Raw genomic sequence first — 22,474 nt, forward strand, 5'->3', positions numbered from 1 at the left:
TTTTAACCCCTTCGCTGCGGCGGGAATTCCGCCGCAGCGCGGAGGGGTGCGGGGGGGCAGCGCGGTGGCGCTGTGCTCATGACGGAGCGGTTCCGTCATGACTCCGCCCAGTTGCGCTGTCCCCCCGCACAGGCGGGGAAACAGCGCCGCGTGGGCGAAGCGGCCGCCAACGGTCGTGGCATGACGGAACCGCTCCGTCATGAGCACACGGCAACCGTGGCTCATGACGGAGCGGTTCCGTCATGAGCGGGGAAGGGGTTAAATCAAATACAAACACAACATTTGACTAGTGCCCACTTGACAGGATATGAATTGACACTTTTGGCCCTTCATATCACACTGAAATGATGTTTGACTCTGAATCCTGCTACATTATTGCCATTCCCAGCCACTTAGTCTCAGCCACCAGAGTTACATGACTGTATATCCCTTAATGAAGAACAAACAAAGATACAAGATACGCCCCTTTCTAGTGTTGATGGGGAACTCTGGGTTGATGGGTCCTGCATGAAGTTGCCTGATGGCACGACATCTGCTGCATATGCAATCACAACACTTCAGACAGTAATTGAGACAGCTCGCATTCCACATAAGTCGGGTCAAGCAGCCAAGTTGATAGCACTAACAGGAGCATGTGAGCTTAGTACAGATCTGCTCATTAACATCTACACCGATAGCCGATATGCTTTTGGAGTGGCTCATGATTTTGGGCAACTCTTGAAGGAAAGAGGCTTTCTTACTTCAAATGGGACGCAAATAGTGCATGGGGAATTAGTACACAATCTCCTTACTGCCTTGACATATCCTAAGAAAGTGGCAATTGTTAAGTGTAGCGCACACAAGAAAGTGACTGATAAAATAGGAAAAGGCAATGCCTTTGCGGATCACGCAGCTCGTGAGACTGCAATGCAGCAAAGTACTACACCCATGTATGTAGTTAAGTCACAGGCTGAGCTTTGGCATGATGCCAGGCAAGAGGTACTGGATATGCAACAATCTGCTTCTGTTGAGAAATTAGACCAATGGTCTAAGGAGGGAACATTGGATCATGAGGGCTGTTGGTGGAATAAAGAAATGACAAAATGGAAGTTACCACAGCCTATTTACATCCTATGATTCACATGGCACATGGGCCGGCACATGTTGGAGCGTCCTCAATGGCAAAGCAACTTATGCAAGTTTGGAATCATCAAGATATTGCCGGCACAGCTAAAAAAATAGTCCAGTCTTGTCTGATTTGTCTCCAGTATAATTCTGGAAAGGGAACAAGAACTCCAACAGGAGGGTTTGCCATACCTACTGCACCTTTTGAGGTCCTGCAAATGGATTACATACAGTTTGAGCGTTGTTACAACCTAAAGTATGTCTTGGTAGTGGTTTGCTCCTTCAGTAAATGGGTGGAGGCATATGCTACGAAAGATAATACAGCTCTTACTACAGCAAAGGTGCTCCTAAAGGAGTTTTTCCCCAGATTTGGAATTTGTCGAGTTTTGTGGAATGACAACAGACCCCATTTCATTGGGCAAGTTGTTGAATACCTCATGAAAGGATTGGGAATTAAACAGAAGTTTCATGCTGCTTTTCACCCACAGTCAGTAGGGCTAGTGGAAAGTTCCAATTCTACCCTCAATCTAAAATTGGCCAAAATACAGGCTTCCACATCTTTGAAATGGCCTGATGCACTGCCATTAGCGTTGCTATCCATTAGATTGATACCACATACACGATCTGGCCTTACACCGTATGAGGTGGTTTTTGGAAGGCCAATGAATATATGGGGGATTCCTAAGCCACGCCCTATACATGATGTACCCTATGTATTGATGAACAACTATTAGTCTCAGTTGCCTGACAGTTTGTCTTCTATTTATCAACAAGTTTGGGAGACTCTTCCAGACAGGTTGCAGGGTGAGGGCCATAATTTACGGCCTGGGGACATTGTCCTAACTAAGTCCTTTCAGCGGACCAGCTCCTTGGAGCCTCGTTGGCGTGGCCCTGAGCAGGTGCTCTTGGCTACCAGGACTGCGGTTCGAGTGACCAACCGGAATTACTGGGTCCACGCAACCCATTGTCGGAAGGTGTTGCAGGACCTAGTGAGCCCAGCTGTGTTGGCATTTCATCGCGACATCCTGGACACAGAGAAAGGACAAGCCACATCACCTGAAGGACCTGAGTAAGTCTTTCCAGACCACACGATCCCTGGTGCATCTCGATATCCGCTGCGATCCCGGAACAGAGACACTTCGTTGCTGAAAAAGACTGTTTGAGCCTCTGTCCTGGGTAGTGAAAGACTGAGTTACAAAGGGTGGTACTCTTTTAGTGGCTACTCGTCTCAACCTCAGCGAAGAAACCAACGTCTGCCTAAGACCTTAGGGCACCATCTGTTCCGTTGTTCAACGGCAAGATGAACTTGCTTGTGGAGAAGAAATCAACTGCTGCAAAAGTTTGTGATCGGAAGAGTTTGTTCATAATTGGACTCACTTTGATTTTTGCCATCATTGCTACTATAACATGGGTTGTAAAGGAAGTAGCTCCTGCTCGAAAACTACTGACTGCTACTACTGTCACCATTGAGCACCGATATTTTACTCTTCCCTATCATGAAAAGAAGCACCGAATGTCATATCTCAATAACACTTTCATTCAAATGTTGCATCGCACCCATAATGCTATGAACATTACCAATTGTTAGGTGTGTGGAATGATGCCAGCTCATCAGAAAAAGGGAGGAACGCCTTTCATTCCTTTGCCGTTTTCACACAATGGCTCCTACAGAGCCTGGTTTGCATTTTTGTGGGCTTCTCATATCTGTACTATTACCAACTTTGATGTAGGAAGACTTCACGCTCAGTTAAATAGTCTGTTACCCTGATGAGGAAGGAGATCCGCTAGCTAAAAGAACTGTATGTGAAATGGAGGAGTATCGTCGAGGAAATTCCTCCACACATTATGTTTTCCCTAACACTCGAACTATCAAGGGTAATGGACCCACAGTTATAGCTGTTACTAGAGCTCGAGCAGACCTTTGTGTGAGCAGTATTGGCAGTATCCCTGTGGGAAAAAGTGACTGTACTACAGTGCTGATTATTACTGGAATGAACAATAGTAGTTTTTTGTCATCACATAACACCTATTTCATTTGTGGAAGTAAAGGCTATTACCACCTACCTATTGGGTGGTCGGGTAGCTGTTTTGTGTCCTTTTTGCTACCACCTGTGTTTTTGGCACCTGCATCCTACCACAAAGACTATAAACTGTTTAATGACATTTCTACGAGCCGATTTGAGAGGACAATAAATCACGATGAGGTGGATCAAACTGATACTGCATTGCAGCAGTATATTGACTTTAATTTGGGACTATTCTTCTTTGTTGGTGCGGCCTTAAATAACAGGAAAATAAGGTGCTTAACACGTGTTGTAGAGGCTGTAACCAATCAGACAGCCATGGCACTTGGAAATATCACGGAAGAACTACAAATTGCGAGAATTGTGGTACTCCAAAACAGGATGGTTTTGGATGTGATCCTGGCAGACTGTGGTGGAGCATGCCGCATTATTGGGAGCAGCTGCTGTGTGTATATCCCTGACCACGCCCTTTCAGTTTTTGAAGCAATTTCTAAGTTCCACAAGATAGCCACTGAAATAGATCAGGATTCAGGGACATGGACTTTGACTGGATGGCTATGGACTATGTTTACTGTATGGAGCTGGAAACTATTGTCAGCTCTATGTATATTTGTTGCGATCCTTTTCATCTGTTGCCTATGTATCCAATGTGGCCCAATGCTCTGTTCCCTTTGTGCTTCTACCTGTACTTCATGCATACCAGCTAAACAAAATGTCAAGAATGTAAATGCCCGACTAGTGACAGACCAAGAATTAGTGAGTTAATGATGATTTATGTCCATGATATCTTCCATGCTTCTTCTAAATCATAGAGATGTCTTCAGCTAATGCTAAAAGGGCCGTCTGTGGAAATCGAAAATAATTGCTGTTAGCATGAGCTGAAGCCATCTTGTTTGCAGCATCCATTTTGTTAGCCTTGGGATTCTGCCGTCTTCACTGTTGCCTGCTTTTCTATTCTGCTCAAGTCATCAACCTTAGTTAACTCCTTCTGTACTGAGCCAGAGCAATGTATGAGCTCAGAAAGGCCTGTAGCTGCTAGAATGCACCTGTTTGAGAATGTAACTGTCTATCATATCCTACTGATGTAAGCAGTTCTGTTTCCCCTCCCACTTTGCTGACTAAATGATTTCCATCTGCCCATGTTTGTCAGTATCTATTCCTGTGTAGGACTGTACCTTCTATTTGAGTCTACATGCTAACTCTGCAACAAACTGTGTATAAAAGGCCCATGGTTTCTGTATTCCATGTACTACCTCCTTCAGCGCCTGAGGGCATGGTATTGATGTAGTCCCACTCATGAGTGATTAATAAACTTGTTATTTTGAATTCCAGCTTCAGTGCCAATCTCTTCTTTGTTAGTCTAAGGACCTGTGGACAAACTTAAGGGTGAACCCTGCACCGGTGTGCCCCTGAAAAGGCACATTTCCACATGATGAGTGCTGGAAATACAGTGTGGGTCGACCCAAAGGTATTGGAGTGCTTTACATGAGCACCAGTTACATTACACAAGGACACATTCATTTTTGTGGGCACAGGGAGATTAAGTAATTTGCCCAGAAGCACAGGGTGTTGAGTGGGTGCCGAGAGTCCAACATAGATCCCCAGTTCCAAAGTCGGCAGTTCTGGCTGTTACGGCACATCCTCTCCTTTCTCCTACACCCCTCCCACAAACCACCCCACCCACCTACCACTCTCTGTCTGATACTCCCTCCACCCCACCTCGTTTTGTTTACCCTATACCCCCGTTGGCCATGAATACAATGTTTTATTGCAAAAGCATGTTGTGTTTTTTTGTTTGCAAGATTGCTGGAGAGACAGCACTTCCTTTCTGCTTGTAATTAGTGTGTTTATTTTCGTTGCTTAATGTGCATATTATAACTAAAATATTCTCATTGCCCTTGCCACTAGCCTCCAAGTTTGTTGCAATTGTCGTTTGCACCACTGTTTTTTTTTTTTTTTGCTTTGCTGTTCCCATCTTCTTTGTTGCTGCTTGCCACTGTCTTGGTTGACATTTGCCCCCACTGTTGCTGTAGCTTGCCCATGTGTCTGTTACTGCTGGTCTATTGAATCTTGATGTCGCGGGGACTGTCCTGCCCATCCCTCTCACCAGGGCACAAGTCCTAAAAAAAGAAGTGGGGGGACTCTCCAAGTTAGGTAGTATCAGAGGAAGTGACATCACAGCACGTGGCTTTGCAGGAAGTGACATCACATGAAGTGACATCACTACGCGTGACCGGTTCCTTTACCCAAGGATTGACAAACTAACTCTGCTGCCAGCCTACCCCACCAGGCGTAATATTCCATGTGCAGCAAAATTCCATGTAGATGTGATTGCTTTAGCTGCCTGGTGGTTAACACATTTAATGGAAAGATCTGTTTTTGTCAAGTCCTAGTTTTGACTTAAAGTAGCTTACAGGGTTAATGCGCCTCCTGCCAAGCACATCATGTAACATGCAGATGGCAGATTTTATTTTATGTAGATAGGTAAGTGGGTTACTGCTTTGAACACAGAGATCCTTTTGTTACACGCAGTTGCATTGTAATCCTTCTAGTATAACAGAATGAGCTATGAAGGATGATATGGGACTCCTAAACCCCGTAACCCTCACTGTCTTACGTAACACATCCTGTGCAATGATTTACAAACTTGTGTGATTTATTGTCAATATAATGTGTATGTTTGCTGTAAAGTGATCTGTCCCCCTATATTAGGATGAATAGCGCTGTAAACCAAATAAAAAATACTGGTATTTAAATTGTTATTTTGCACTGGGACAGAGTAACACATCTGACATTCTTACAGTGCATGAATATCTATTATATATGGGGCTCCCAACAAAGTCAAAATCGTGCCTCTCTTATGCACCTTTGAAGTGTTAAGCTGCTGCTTTTGTTTCCCTTCCTCTGCATTTACATCTAGGTGTGAGGCTACGGGCAGCCCCCAGCCTGGATACTCGGACAAAAGAAGGCCAAATGGGCCCTTCAGTTCGGCCATTGTTATACCCCAGCTGGAGTCTCAAATGACCAAAAAAACAAGCATTGGCATAGCCAATAGGTCTCGCCTTTGGGACCTTATAAGTGTTTAGCCATGCAACAGTTGCATAACTAAACACTTATAAGGTCCCAAAAGCGAGACCTATTGGCTATGCCAAGCGGCCGCGCGGCCCCGAAAGTGAAAGTGATCGCGATCAAACATCAAAGCGGTAATCGCGGTAAAAATGGCGCCCGCGCACATGCACTGTAGCTCTAGGCTGGACTGGTAGCACTTTTTGGAGCCCTCTCAATAAGTCTCGCCAGACCAGCGCATGCGCTGGGTCAGGCGAGACCTAAAAACTCCCAGTCTGCACGTTGCTGCTCGGAAGGAAAGCAGATAAGGAGCAGGCGCTGCTGAATGTATCCCGGTATCTCAAAATTACACCAGGACGAGTTCAGCATATTTTAGAGTGGAGTTCAACTTCTTGGCAGGGTGGATGAAGTCCACTGTGTGAAAAGAGTGGGTGGACGCCGTCCACCTGCGTGTACCCCCGGCTCGAGCCCCGGCTCTCACCCTCTTGTTGCTTGCACTACTCTGAATAGCAACTTAAAGGGAGCTCCATTTTATCAGCCTTGGAAGGATAAGACGCCAGGTCGGAACCTATGCCATTTTGAAATTCACACTTTTGTGCAACATATACATTATGGTTTCATGGGCCCTTTCCTAGCTGCAAGCCCTGTTGGTTCTTTCCCGAATTGACAGCTAAATCCAAGAGCCACTGACCACAGAACAACTGAAATTACAGCAATATTAAATGAGAGCTGAGGGATTTCACCCAGGGTTCGGCCTTTTGAAGCAACATTTAAACTCTAAAATAAACCACATGTTCCTCCTGCGCAGACCTTACTGTCACGCCCAGGGGCTTGGTAGAGTTTCAGACAAGTGTTGTTAGCAACCTAAATGGAACTCTTTTTGGATCGGCCCAGGAAGGATGAAATGGCGGGTTAGTCCTTTTGACCAGTTGACAATGCGCTTGTGAGCCCTGCATAGAACGTACTGCCGGAGAAGAAGTCTGAAAGAAGGTGCAGCCACCACGGGGCTTTCTCGGTGTGTGTACACACATAATGCCACCTTCACCATCAGTTCTAGAGTTTAGTAGCGCTTCAAATGTCTGCTATTAGCAACCTAAATGGGGCACCTTTTTATTGGCTTGGAAAGGATGAGAGGCCGGATGGAGCTTGTGACCTGTTGGGAAAGAGTTTGAGCTGTGCGCGGAACTTGCTACTGGAGAAGGAGCTTGAGGCAGGATGCCGGCCCCAAGAGCTGTCTTAATGTGTGAGTACGAATCATGCTATCTAGTGGTGGGATGTCGATAACTTTTTTTTACTGCCTAGCCGACAGTTGTAGGTTACTATAATAAGATTGTGTGCAGACCTTGCAGTCAGTCCGAGGGCTTGGTAGCAATTAAAATGTATGATCATTGATATTAGCAACTTGCATACCGTTTCTGAGCGGTCCTGTCCTCGCTCCAAGCCCCAGCCATGCTGCTTCAAGTGGCGGCGCTGGAACCGTTTTCAGAGTGGGGATGCTGCCATTAACGTCACATCACTGAAGTCGAAGGGATTGTGAAAAATCTAAGCATCACGCAAAAAACAAGTGTAGCAAATGAGCCATGCCAATTTGCTAAGAGAATGGTAAGAATGTGGTACGCAGACTGCGGTGCTTTTTGAAACACTGGTGAGGTAGCGCACTGTCATTTACAGACAGAACGTTTTTCTTTGAAATGGCCACTAAAATTGCAACAGATTTTCCAATGCGTAGCTGACAGTGGTGCGTTATTTTAATAGCGTGTTGCTCAGAGCTTTCTGTCAATCCTTGGGAACGATGCAAATGTCTCAATGACCAAATGTAATGGAGCTCCTTGTATCCACTTTGGAAGGATGAGAGGCCTGGCTTCTCTCCACATTTCTTTTCATTAACACTATAAAAATATAATTTTGCAAAACTTCGTCCTTCAAGTTGCTCTTACGTATGCTTTCACTTCTATACAGCTTTACTCTTCGAGTCGTACACCTGTGCACGTTGACTCTGTGGTGCACCCGTTATTGTTTGTTCGCTTCCACCCCCATCCAGGTCGCTCTCTCTGTTTGCTTCCCTCACCGTTACCTGTTTTGCCCCATCCCCCACCGGCACCCTCTACATTGCTTCTCACTATGCATCTCTGGGTGTTTTCTATCCGCCCTCCGTGTTGCTTTCCATCTGCGTTTCTTTCCTTCTTGTGTTGTTTCCACCCACGGACTCGACTTATTTATTTATTACTGATCTAACTCGGATTGTTGAACAAAAAAGCAAACAGACTGCTTGGGTTATTTTGTAGGTGTGCACACGCTTGGTTCATACGCCTACAAAATGATGCAATTGGCAGTGTAGGTTTTTTACTCTTGTTTGTAGTTACTTTTGATCCCTTTCGATTAGAAATGAAATGTGCTTTGCTGAGTACTGCAAATGCTAAGGCAAGTGCTATGTGACAAGTGTGGTTATTCTATCCTTATATAGAAAACACTGCAGTAGCATTCTCTTATAATTGCCGTGACATTTGGTTATGCCCAGGTCCACTGGAATTATCTGGCAGGAGAGGACTAAATTATGTAAGCGAATTTACAAAATTTTACAGCCAGAAAAAGCAAATTATGTGGCATATTTTGTAACGGTATTACTACATTATGGTATCATTTTCACCCATGTTAATACTGTTAAATGAAAGGTTTTACCCTATTAGTAACTCTAACATTCAGATACAGCAATAATCTACTGAAAGGTGACCAGTCAACCTTTTGGAAGGGTCTTCCACTGTGCAGCAGCCCATGTTGCTGCATTTTTTAGTACATTTTGATCTGTTCTTACGAGAAGCATTTTTTTGATAATATCTGAAAATTATGCAGATGATTGATTATGTGGCAAGTGTGGCAAATCCATAATGATACAAAAAACGCTGCAGAATCCTAATGGCCCTGATTGTACTCATCCTACTCTACACGCTGTGCTTGATATACTGTCACTGCACACGTTATTGTGCTCCATGTATTTATTACATAACTGCATGTTATGTTGATATTGCTGTGCACAGAGCAACCCTCCGACACAGCAATGCACGGTGAGTGTTTCAAGGACTCCATACATAATTCCACTGCGCACCATGACACATAAATCCACTACACATAACTCTACTCAGCACCACACAATTCCACAAAAACAATTTGAAATACAGCCCACTTAATTCCAATCCACACCACATAAATCCACTCCATAACGTTTGGCTAAAAGAAATTGACATTGACAACGCCAGAAGCTTTACGTACTATTTCTCAACCTCCCATTGTTTATATCCCGACCCCCAAAACCCCCCAAAAACCATAACAACCAACCATTAGAACAGGCAGGAAAAACTTGCCAATATTCCAGGGACAAAAATAGTAAAAACCATTTTTTTAATGTTAATTCTTTTTTTAATAGGGTCGTTGAGTTATACATAATATCTTAATTATATATACATAGTAGCAAAATACTTATAACACTTCTTTTTTTAAAAAAAAACTCTATTTAGTGGCATTTTTGGTCTTGACAGACCGTTGTTACAAACATGGCTCAACATCACAGTTGCTGCAGCAGTCTTTCAAGGAACATATTTTAGATGGGAATGTCTACAGGTGACTATTCAAAGAGAGCAGGTATACACATATTTGACATTGCACAATTGTAGAGGTGAGTTGCAGCATAAATGCTTAATACATAAACCATTATCTAATGGCAATTCCCACCGCACACCCCTTGCCCAGTCTCATCATAGGTGTAACTTAAAACCCAAAATATATATTAACTCAAAAGGTATAATGACTATGTCTCCCAGCTCTCATTGTCGTTAAGACTACGTCTCAGAAATTGGAAAAAGGAGAAGCAGCAGACGTCAATGAATAAGAAACTAAGAACGATAACTGGAAAAAAGGAAAAAACATAGCAGTCCTGTGAATCACCTACACCCAGAAAGGAGAGGGAGAATGACAAAGCCTCCGAGTAAGGGAAAGAGAAAAAAGCCTGTAGAAAGTCCAGATGGAGACTCTGGGCCTGGGGACTATGTGATAGGGTTTATGACAGGAGGTGGAAGGGGGATTCTGGCAAGCAGAGCTACCATTGAAAGAGGGTGGGGGGAACATTCTCAAGACTTGCAAAGTTATTGTCGCTATAGTCCACTCTCTTCCTCATCTGTATCCTGGGAGGAGTCTCTTTTTTTCTTCCTCATCCAGCCCATCCTCCCTGTCTGGGCTCCACTCAGATACACTTTCTGGATGCTCCCAAGCCTCCAGCACCGCCGACCACAACTCTGCCATCGGGTGCCTTCGCACTCCCTTGGCGGCCTCGCAGATCAGGGATCTTTCTTCAGCTCTAGGTCATACAGTGACATCATTCCTCCAGATCTTTGCCTCCTGGTCTCACGCTGACTTCCAATACATTGTGATTCGTTGTCTTGCCAGGACTAAAGCCAGATCTGGGAGCCAACTTTGCTTTTCCAGGATCTAGGAAACAGTCCTAGCAAGCAAACCTCCAGACCACATGAGAGAGATCAGTTTAGGGTGGCACTGAGGGCACCTATCACGGCATTCTAAAATGGTTGCAGCTGGGGGCATCCCCAGGTCATATGGCAGAAATCTGGGTCCAGTAGTATACATCTGGGGCATCCCCGTGGGTCTCCCCATAGATGACTTGAAGTGTATAGGATGTCAGATACGTCATATGAACATAATTAGAGTATATTTTAATCTCATGTTTCTGGAGACCTTCTTAGGGTAAGCCAGCACCCCATTCCACTCTAAGTCCTTGTCCCAAAGCCTCTCCCCATCGATGCCTAGGTACTGACAGGGGCTTGCGGACCATAGAGTTCAGTGATCTATAGAATCACCTCACCAAGTGCCGTGCTGACCCTATCGATACTAGCATCTGTAGCACCTTGTGTGTTGTTGGTTTGTCGTGGCCGGCAGCCCACAAATGTAACCAAAGGCCCGTATCAGGGCCTCACAAGTTAGGAATTGATCCACAAGTAGGGCATACTGGTGCACCAGTTCCTCCATTGGGAATAGAGTTCCCAATTTAAAACAGTCGCCCATCATTATCAAGCCGGCCTCTGTCCAAGCCAACATCTATCCAGCTGTGGAAAAGGTGAGGGGATTGCCATGTGGTAGACCCACTAGCCGCAGGGCCGGCGCATAAAGGGGAGTCCCTGCTTTCCTTCGCATGCATTGCCTTCAGCAACGCAAAGCTGTCGCCAATAGCACCCAAGGCTTACGAGTCACTACTGCCAGGAAAGTTACTTTGCCAGCAGCATGCTCTGGTTGCGGACCAACCCCACTGCACCTACGTATTCGAGTCGGGCCCCATGTAGCCTTTGAGTGAGCCACTGTAGTTGTGTAGCCAGGAAGTACAACTCGAAATCGGTCGGCCCCTGGCTCCCCACCCCTGATTAGGCGTACACCGAAGAACCTCCAGGAAGACCCTATGTTGGCCTTCATCCCATATCAGTTCCCTCAGCTGCGAATCTGTAACTGTCAGAACCAAGAGAGGGGTACTCCAACAGGGAGATTAGTGAAGTAATAAAGTAGCCTAGGGAGCACGACCATCTTTGACATTGAGCTCCTGGCCATAATGGGCAATTTAAGAGAGCACCAGATGGGGATGCATGTTTTGAGCAACCTGAGGGCTTTCCCGAGATTGCCCTCCCCAGATTGCCCTCCCAGAGGTCCACCAGCAAATGGAATATCAGGGTACCCAGATATTTAAAAGAGTAGGGGGATCAACTCCCGCTAAATCGCCTGCAACTGCGGAACCCTCAATACCTAGGGAAAGAAGCAGATCTTGTCCTTGTTGACTGGGAGACCAGAAAGTGATTCAAAGTTCTCAAGATCCAAGAGCAAACACAACAAGATGATGGACGGAGTGCTGAAACTTTTCAACCACTCACCCTCAGTCAAGAGATGTGGGTTTAATCCATCTTTCTTTTGCTCACTATGCCACCCCAGTCTGGACCCAGCCATACCACCACCACTAATACCACCACCACCACCAATACCACCACCACCAATACCACTACCACCACCACTAATCCCACCAACACCAATACCACCACCAATACCAGCACCCATGCCACCACGACCACGTATACCACCACCACCATCACCACCAATATCACTACCACCAATAATAGCACCACCAATAATACCACCGATACCACCACCCCCAATACCATCAATACCAGTACCGCCACCACCAATACCAGCACCACCAATACCACCACCAATACCAATACTGCCACTACCAATACCACCACCACCACCACCACCACCAATACCAGTTCCACCACCACAGCGCCTCTCGCTCACTAGTAATAGCAGGGGCACTGTGCGAGGCCAGGGCTGCAGCCGAAACCATCCCTCCCTCCCTCCATGCCTGCCATAAAGCACAGCCCGCCCTGCATCAGGAGGTGAAGCCAGGGCCCTACTACAGCTGGAGTGTTTTTTATTAGGCCAAAGATAGCAATGCCATAATGCAATGTCACACTGAAATCACGCAGAGGGCAGAAAATAGCCTCCCCCCCCTGCTCTTCCTCCTGAGCCGCGACAGTGTAGTCACAGAGCGAAAGGTGTTGGTGCGCTTTGTTAGTGTTTATAGCTTGGATCATATGTAACTCCCACTTCACACTTTGTGTCTGTGTAATTTACAACACTTGCACATCTTCCTCACTGCACTAGTTATCACTTTTTATGAAGACGTCACAAGCCGGTCTCTTCCTCTGATTTTTACAATCTAACAAGCGGTCGAGAAGGCCCTTGCAATGCAATAGGTCTCGCATTTGCAAGAGTTTATGCTATTAGTATTGTAAATGACATTGCTTTTTATATATGTTTTAAAACCAAAACATAAATAAAAGGCATTGTCATTTACAATGCCAATAGCTCAAACTCACGTGAATGCCATACCTGTTGCATTGCAAATGCTTGTAAAAAAAAGGGAACATACAGGTGGGACTGGAGAAAGAACTATCAAATAGTTCTACTTAATGGTTAGTTCGTAGGGGTCTTCAAGGCCCTTTACAACTACTTAAACTGTAAGATATTCTTTATCTTAATCAGTAGAGCAATGGAAATGGCGAGTCATGCAGGGGAAGGTGGTGGGAGTCAATGGGCTGAAAGCTTCCTTTATGTAGGCATTTCTGTCATGCGGTTTCCACCCCAAATGCGCCCCATAGGCATAGGGTACTTATTCACTGACACTTAGTTCCCCTTGTCCTTTGAATTAGTCTTTTGGCAAGCTGGTTTAATGCACTCATATACCATAATATCCTGCTGTTGTTCTCTTTTAGCGGAAGGCATCAGCTCAGTATAATGAAAGGACTCTGAACAGGGATATCGTATGCAAATACTTTGCATGAGATCTTAACACAGCTTCCACAGCTCTTCTGCAAAGGGACCAACAAAACAACCTCAGGACTTGGATGACTTGCTTACGGAAAGTATCCTGTTTTGGTCGTGTTCCTGATCCCATAAAATAAAAAACCTATATGGTAACTGGGTGTTCCTTCTATCTGAGGGGGGGCAGGAGCTGTCTATGAAACGTCCCTTGTTCATTTCTTGGCACACTGCGTGCCCCTTGTTGCCTTTTGATCATTTCCCAAAAGGGAAGATTCCATTTTGAGTAAGGTGTCAGCTCCTTTAAGGTGTTTGCATGTGATCAGTTGTTTGCAACCACAGCTGCAAAGCATTGCTATATTACATTGTAATGCCCAAATAGGAGGAGGGCAATCTCATTTACAATTTGTAATGTGTTACAAATCCCATTTACAAGCCAGAAAGTATTTTCGGACACCTCCCACAAAGCTGGATGGTTTTTTTTGGTTGTCATTCTCGGACTTTGCAACTACAAATGTTTTGTACATGAGGCCCTCAGTTATTGCGAAAAGGCTTGTTAAAATTCTTGTCTACGTCAGTATTTTATATCATGGTGTGTGTGTGTGTGTGTGTCAGAAATGTTTGTGCGCTATTGGGTGTTTTTGCTGAATGAGTTGCATTTGCGAATGCTGACTAGTTAATAAAATACAATTTGAAGCTCTGCTATAAATATGTTCAGTTTCTATTTAATTTCCAACTCCATCACTCTTCAGAGGCCTGGAGTAAATCAATTAGAGAACGCTCTATCTTGCAGCTAGAATTTCAACCTTTTCACTTATGGGGAGATCTGAAGTGACAACACAAGCAAACCAATAAATTATTCCATATTTATGTAAAGTTAGAAAAGAGCAGCTTTTCTATGATCAGCATGAATTAATAGTCCTGTTAACTGTAGAGGGGGAGTTTCAGCATTACTTTTGTCAACCCAGGTATCCTCAATGTAATCGACCTAGCCCATAGAAGCATTATCCCATCCTAGGGTGTGCCACTTTCTTTTCTCAAGAATTTGAGTATAATTCATTGCAGCTGGAACTAGGTGTACTGGCCATATGCCCTTACTTATTACTCCTGAACTGAGTATTACATTACTTGCTCATTTGGAGTCCTGTGCTTATTGACTTGCCTTTTTGGATTGGCCAGATTAGAAGAGGGATTTGTCCAGGCCTCTGATGCATAGTCCAGCTCAGAAGACACCATTCCAAAGAAGGTATTCAAGCATCATTAAGAACCTTCGTTTCCGGAACACTCAGCTAGAGGACCATTGTAACCTCAGCTTGCCTTGCAGGGCCGGATACAGATATTGGTTACCACCTATGTCATGTCACCTGCATCCTGCTCCCTCTTCTATCTCTTGCTCTTGGGCATGGTGCGCGGGTCACTCAGATTAAAACTAGAGTACAAATACTTGCCTTGTCCATTTGAGAGGGAATAAGGAACCTGGAATAGGCACAGGGAAAGCAGTCCTGCTTGTTGCTGTATGAGGCAAAGACGGTTACTTTTTAGGATTGGGAGTATTCCATCTTTTTCACTTAGAACTTAGCCCAGTACCAAAAACGGTTCAAGGGCTGCCCCTTGTGGTCTGTTTGGGTAAGTCATCAGCATTCTGAGAACACAACTGCTCTTTACACCAAGGTCACCAAACGTTCATGCCTCCTTAATGCTCGACTACCATCGTTTGATATTCCAATATTGAGAGTTGATAAAAGAGGTGCACAAAGACAAGAGAGAAAGGCGGGAGTTGTCCCATCGAAGCCTTTGTGTGTATGCCTACAGCTGCTATCTGCTCGGCAGGTTATGCAAAGATATGCATACCCTGTTGTCTAGTCTGCTCATTTTAAATAGTAAGAACCGATATGAAGAAGAAAGCCAACCAGCGACCTAACCTTTATTTCCTTCCTCCCTCTCTCCAGAAATGTGGTCTGGACAGCGTCTCCTCCTGGCTTCCCTTGACCGAAGATTGGTTACCCGACGTCCTGATCCTGGTCTGCGACAGGACATGCGAGAATGGTACGATTTTCTCATGGATCTGTAACTGGTGCTCCCTTCAGAGTATGTTTATTTCGTTAGGATGGATGAGTGGCATTTTTACTGAAACACTCGGAGCACATTTAAGTCCACCTCCACTAGCATGTGGATTAATTTATCACATTACTAAAAGTGGATTATGTTTTTTCGGTGCCATTATTCTGAGAACAATTAGCATTTATGCCCAGGGTTGGTCTGTAATGCCAATATCATGAATGTAAAATGTTTGATTGTTCTGTTTATCCTCTGAGCAATATATTCTACAAGTGCAGTTTTCTCAATATCAATTCCACTAATTTGGGAAGTAGGCCATAGACAGACAGCCTGTGACACTACAGAAAGAGTGAGATTGAGCTAGTTGACTGTTCCACAATCCGCTCTATGGCATCTGAAGTTTCATGCATTATACACAGTTGTATAAATTCTCAGGCCCAAACTGTTTGCAGAAATTGGCCGCCTCTCAAGTTGCATGCAAAAAGAACAATTAATGGACCTAATGCTGAACAATGTCAAACACTCACCCGTCCAGTACAGAGATCTAGACCTAAACCATTGTTTTTTTGCTCATCACGCCATCGCAGTTCAGACCCAGCCTTATGCAAATCAGTTTTGACCCTACTCCCCATGGGATCAGTCCTGCCCCAACTGCCAGGCCAGGTTCTCCCTGGACCTGAAACAAGCATCCTAGGACAAGTTTCGAGGTATTACCTAAAATGTTTCTATACAAAATATTTCTCTCTGAAGTAATTAGGGCCTCAAATCGTTTCCCCGTGGAGGGCTTCTAACATTTGTGTGTTTTGATTGCAACATATTATTCAGTGTTTAACTAATTTTAATTTCACGTTGGTGTTCCATGTATTTGACTTTTGTTTCCCAATGTGTGTTTTTATTTTTTGTGAATCTTGGCCAGCATTCACCAAGCCACAAACGCCTTTTATTATGTACACAACATTGATTGTGTCGCATGTTGCATAGTTTTGATTGCAGATCTTTTTTCTCCCTTTTTCAATGGTATATTACTGCTCCTTTGATAATCCAGTTGCAATGTATAGAATTCAAGCATTGGCAAATACCAGTTCTTAGAACTGGCAACGCCCTCTACGCGGGACCCACGGCCAAACTCCAGAAAAAACTTCAATGCATACAGAACGCCTCCGCACGCCTCGTCATCCCCCGCCACAGCCACATCACTGCCCACCTGAGAGACCTGCACTGGCTCCCCGTCAACAAGAGTATCACCTTCAAGCTCCTCACCAATGCTCACAAAGCATTCCACGATGCCGGACCAACATACCTCAACAAACGACTCACCTTCTACACTCCCAACCGCCAGATTCACTCCATTAACCTCGCCCTCGCCACCGTTCCACGCATCCACCGAACGACCACCGGCGGCAGATCTTTCACCCACCTCGTCGCCAAGACATGGAACACCCTACCCATCCACCTGCGACAGACCCAGGACCTGCTGACCTTCAGGAGACTTCCCAAGACCTGGCTGTTCGAGCAGTAAGCAGCTCCTCCACCCCCCCCAACCCCTCCCTTCAGCGCCTTGAGACCTTAGCGGGTGAGTAGTGCGCTCTACAAATGCTTGATTGATTAGAGTTGATATTTATGCAAGGGAATGCGTCCTGTCAGCTTTAACAGGCATTTGCAATGCAAGAGGTGTCGCATTTGTGAAATTTTAAGCTATTGGCATTGTAAATAATAATAATCCACGTTTGTAAAGCGCGAACAATCACCCGTAAGGGTCTCTAGGCGCTGGGGGCTGTCGGGAAGATTAAGCAAGCTATTGCCCAGAGTCACATGGTGCTGGGCTAATCTGCCGCCGGCGTCGGGGATCGAACCGTGATCCCCAGGTTCCGGAGTCAGTCGCCCTGGCCACGGCGCCACACCTCTTCCTAAATGACAATGCCTTTTATTTATCTGTTTTCAAAACCAACACATAGATAAAAGGTTTGTCATTTACAATGCCAGTAGATCAAAGTCTCGCAAATGCGAGACCAATTGCATTGCAAATGCTTGTTTAATTATCAGCAGAGGATAAGGATCCTATTTTGATTTTTTTTTACTTGTGATTTTTTTTTTTTATTGCTTTTCAATTTTGTTTACAAAGGTAATAAGCAGGTACATAACATATTATCTCAAAGTTATGAATATCTACATCAATGAAAGACAAATAGGCAAATCCCACAAAAGATTATATAGACATAAATAATTTGTATATATATTTTAAAACGTTCAACAGAGAACAGGACGATAACATACAAGAGGAAATGGACAAGAAAACAGGGCATTCCACATAAGTAAGGCTGGTCTGTATAGACATTACCACGGGTCACTGCAGTCAAGCTGGGAGTGGACCAGGGCCTGCAACTGGTTGGAGTGGATGAGATGAGCAGAAAGTTTCTCGTCCAGCTCAGTGTGTTGAGCCGATGGACAGTGTTTTTCTTTTTAGGCCTGGAGAGGAGATTTAGGGCCAGAAGAGAAGCACAGGAAATTCATAAGATCTGGTCACTATTGGGAAATAGGGATTTCGTTATGGGTGATTTGGGGCCGATGAACCATATCTAAGTGACGTTAGGCAGCACCAGGTGGCAGAGGTCATTTGGTGTGCGGTGTTTACATTTGGACATTGGTTGTAATTAGACTTACAGTGGCTCCGAAAGTGCCCACTCAGTATTAATGAATGCCAAAACTTTCATAGCATTTTTAACAGATTGACTGGATCTAGGCATTCCATCCCAAATCACTGCAAGAACTAAATACTTAAAACCGGCATTGTTGAGAGGAAGGCAAGGGCTGAGGAAGTGCTGTCCCACCAGTGTGAGCCTGTGTAGATAAAAAGGACTTGGGCATAGTCTTAAGGGGTGAGAGAACACTAGAAGTCCTTGATTTTCCAGTGATGGTTTCATCCAATGCCCGCTAGAGGGGAGGGGGATCTGGCCCAACAAGACCCTGCTGCAGGCCCCAAACAGTACATGGCGGCATTAGGAGCCAACTGCAGCACTGAAAGCTGGTGGAAAATCCAGCATACTTAGAGGTGCAGTCGCCCAGCCAGGCTACTGTTACCAGGTCTCTTTGAAGGTTGCATCCTTGTCTTGAATTGGCAAGGGGACGATAGTACATTAGAAGTCACTCACATATCTTTCAAACTCTTACTAATCATAGGTGGATCCCACATTACCAATATGTGCAGCACCAAGGGCTCTTACACCAAGACCTGTAATGATGCAGTTCTGTTCCGGTTGGAGACTTTAGTATATCCCTTTATAATTCACTAGCGAACTAGAAGTTTTGTTTAGTACACGCTCCCCAACTGATGGTCTAGGAACACAGATTGCAATTGTTAGTTGAGAAGTTCTTCAAGTCTTTTTGAATTGATAGGTGAATTATGAAGAACTCTTTATACATGCTGTGAACTAAAAGTAATTGACTCGAAGCGGCCCACATTAACACCTGAGATACATACTGTGTGCCTCAAATATTAGTGCTTTGCATGAAAACATGATCGCAATGTGACAAGTGTTATTTTCATTGATCATTAAGTGAGTCAAGTGCTTTCAAATCATCAGCTGCTGGGTTGCGGGTTAGAACATAGTTCTAATTTTATCCTGAAGAAGGTGGCTCACACTGAAGTAGCATGCTCAAACATTAACATGAGCCTCTGCAACAAAGAGGATGGATGTTTGGTTGTTGAGGGTGTATATTTGGATTTCCCATTGAATAATTAATGAAGTAGTATGAAGAGTTCAAAGGTTCCTTTTGTTTAACACCCCTTGTGCATGTCGGCATAGTTTTATTTTTATGCTATCATACTAATTTGTGTTGACTTTCAAGGGATTCCTTGGTATTTGTGTGAAAGTTATTTGATTTAATTGTACTCTCTGTTTCTTGTATTGTTATTGTTTCTCGGAAAGTAATGTGTATGAGTGTTGTTGCAATGTGTGGTTTTTTTCTATACATTAATTGGGAACATTTGGTGTCGTGCTTGTGCTATAGAAACATTTACCAGTTTTAAAGCATAACTCTAGATTTAAAATTGTATTTGTTCTTGGATGCTTGAATTTACATTATTTTCATTGGACCTTGATAGGGCCTTCACAAGGTGAACGTTTCAGCCTATCTCTACTGTTTTGAGGCACAAGGTAATAACAACTGGTGCAGGGCCTGCATTCCGAGGGTGCTTGTTCGGGGAGAGCAAAGTTTGTACTGTGCCAGTGGAGGTGTTGATGTAATCCTAGTTTGTGGAGGTTCCTGCTTTTCTTACCTTCATGTCCTGGTTTCCTGTGCTCCTCCATCTGGAGATATTTCCTTGCAAGTGCTAGTTGGTCTTAAAAATGGGTATTTCATTTCTCGCAACGTAACTGTAAAATAATTTTATATGTAACATAGAGACAGGACAGATGTTTGTCATTTCTCTAAACAACTTTAAAATAGTTTCTTTGGTGATGGTGATTTTAAAGTTAAAAACCATACGTGTAAAACTTTTGGAAATATGGGTAATAATGTTACGGTTCGCAAGTATTACGATACATTAGTGAGAGAAAACCATCACACACCACTGGATCTGGTGACCTCATAGTTTGTAGTACAGCTGCACTCCAGTCGCATTCCAGAGGGAACGCAGCCTGGTAATTCTGTGGAGTCCTCGCATCTTCTTCTCTACAGCAGCTAGAGGTAGGTGACCACTGAAAGCTCGAGCCAGGCTCGAGCCTGAAGCCTGGCTCAGCCTGAGGTTCTATTGGAATGAGCTGAGCTTTCATGTGTCTTCTGCCTGCCTTCCACCCTCTGCCCAGAGTGTGACATTACGGCCAGAGCTGCACACTGTGTAAATGGGGGACCAGGTTTGAGTCTCGGCATCAGCTCATCATCCTGTGATTCTAGGCAAATCACTTAATCTCCTCCCATACCTATAAACAATCCATATGACCTTGTGTAATGTGACTGGTGCTCACGTAAAGCGATCCAAATTTGCACTGTGTGTCAAAAACTGCAGAAAATGCACTAAGAAGTAAAAAACAAAGCTCTAACATAAGGGAAGACAAATAGATACCCATTTCCTTTCTAATTTGTACAAAACAAAACCACATAACCAGGATAAATCACGGCTTCCCCACTTAAATTGTTATGGTAGGCAAATATTTTACTTTGTCAAAACTCTTTTTTTCTTCATTACCATCTATGAAATAACTTTCAAATATGTGATTTCCGACTGCCAATTGCACAAAACTATCACTTTTAATAAGTTCTCCTCACTGTAGAGCTATATTAATGTCAAATCTTCCACATATTAAAGAAATACACTTTTTTAAATTTTGAGGAGACTTTATCCTATTTTACGTGGTTTGTTGTATGGACTTATATAGCAACTATTTTCAGGGCTTGGGTCGTGCACGGGCTCTAAGATCCGAACCAGACCCTTAGTTTAGCTCGCCCTGTTAATTTGTTGGCTCACCCACTTCTAACAGCAGTTTATGACCTGGCGACCCACCAACGCCCCTCTCCCAGGCGGCAGGAGGTTATCGCCTTTAACTAGGCACTGACTGGGAAATCGAGTCCCTGGCATGGCGAGCTCGCGGGTGCTGGAGGCATGAAGGTGCCCCTTGCCGCATCCTCTTCTCCCTCGACCCATCGCTTCTCTCCAGAGACATGCCTCAAATACCCAGACTTGCTTCCGCTTCTATCTTTAAAAGAATGGCTTAACTTTCTTTCTCATTTAACTTCCATGATGTTGCCATGGGTACGCTTATGCACGAGTCCCATAAATTGCTTTATTTAAGCAGGCACTAGTGTGAGGAGTTATGAGCGGCAAACATTGCATTGCAGGTGTCCATAGAAGAGGGTTGGGCCTGAAATATCTGTATTTGTTCCTGCTTTGAAGGAGGGGGGCTGGCAGCGCCCAGGCGTTGAGGAACTCCATGCAAGAGGTGTGTTAATGCGGCTCTTGTTAAAATGTGTAAAACATCAGTGGGTTATTGTTCACGAACCAGCGGGGCGGGGGGCACAGAGTGAGGTTACAGGGCAGGGACAGACCCAAGATTTCATGATATATTCAGAGAGAACAGGAGAGGCCGCTGCGCCCAGTAAGCCTAAAATCAAACGAAGCAATCGCAGAGGAGCGGGCAAGAGAGAGGTAGAGACACCATTTTGGCATCAGAGAGGAAGGGAGAATCCACAAGGCAGTGGTACTGAGAGTAACGGAGAGGCCACGGGGCAGTGGTACTGAGAAAGGACGGGCCGCTGGGTCAGCAAGACAGAAACCAGTGTGAATGATCGAGGCAGATCATAGAGAAGAGGCCAAGAGGACGGTGGCGGACAGAGTCATAAGACAAGCTGTCGCCATTACGCCAACGCAGCTGCATGTTTATATTTGCATCGCGCTTTCACTTTAAATTAAAGCACGATGCAAAAATAAACATGCGGCTGCCATTAAAACAAGCAGCTGTGTCTCTGCAGATCTCCATCTGCTCGGGGAGAGAGACCGAGGGAAGGGGAAACAAAAAGGTCTTACCCAGTAATTAAAGGCCACAGTCTAACACCGTAAGCAAACAATCCAGTCGGGATGGGCGGGGGTAAAAGGAGACAGGGCGGGAACAAATAAGCCTCACTTTCAATCGGAGGCTAGTGTTCAGCATAAAGGATGACGGCAGCCAATGAAAATCATGGGCGGGGCTTCCACTCCACTTCGGAAATCTGCTCGATTGCAATAAGCCTCGCAGAGCGTGGAGCGCATGTGCGCTCCAGCCCTAGGTGAGACCTAAAAGTCTGATATATTCTGCGTTATGGTGGACACCGTTAATGGTCTTCTTTGACAAGTCTATAAAGACTTTGTTGATCTTTTAATATTTTCC

At 44.6% G+C, this 22,474-nt stretch overlaps 1 protein-coding gene across 1 annotated transcript in view; it reads left to right on the plus strand.

Moving 5' to 3' along the window:
• Positions 1-22,474, plus strand: part of AAGAB (alpha and gamma adaptin binding protein) — a 206,363-nt gene that overhangs the window by 71,485 nt on the left and 112,404 nt on the right. The window contains exon 3 of the mRNA XM_085644601.1: positions 15,506-15,602. Within this exon, the coding sequence (XP_085500727.1) occupies positions 15,506-15,602 (97 nt within the window). The remainder of the gene's footprint in view (positions 1-15,505; positions 15,603-22,474) is intronic.

The sequence above is a fragment of the Triturus cristatus genome, chromosome 3_1 (assembly GCF_964204655.1).
Source record: "Triturus cristatus chromosome 3_1, aTriCri1.1, whole genome shotgun sequence".
Lineage (NCBI taxonomy): Eukaryota > Metazoa > Chordata > Amphibia > Caudata > Salamandridae > Triturus > Triturus cristatus.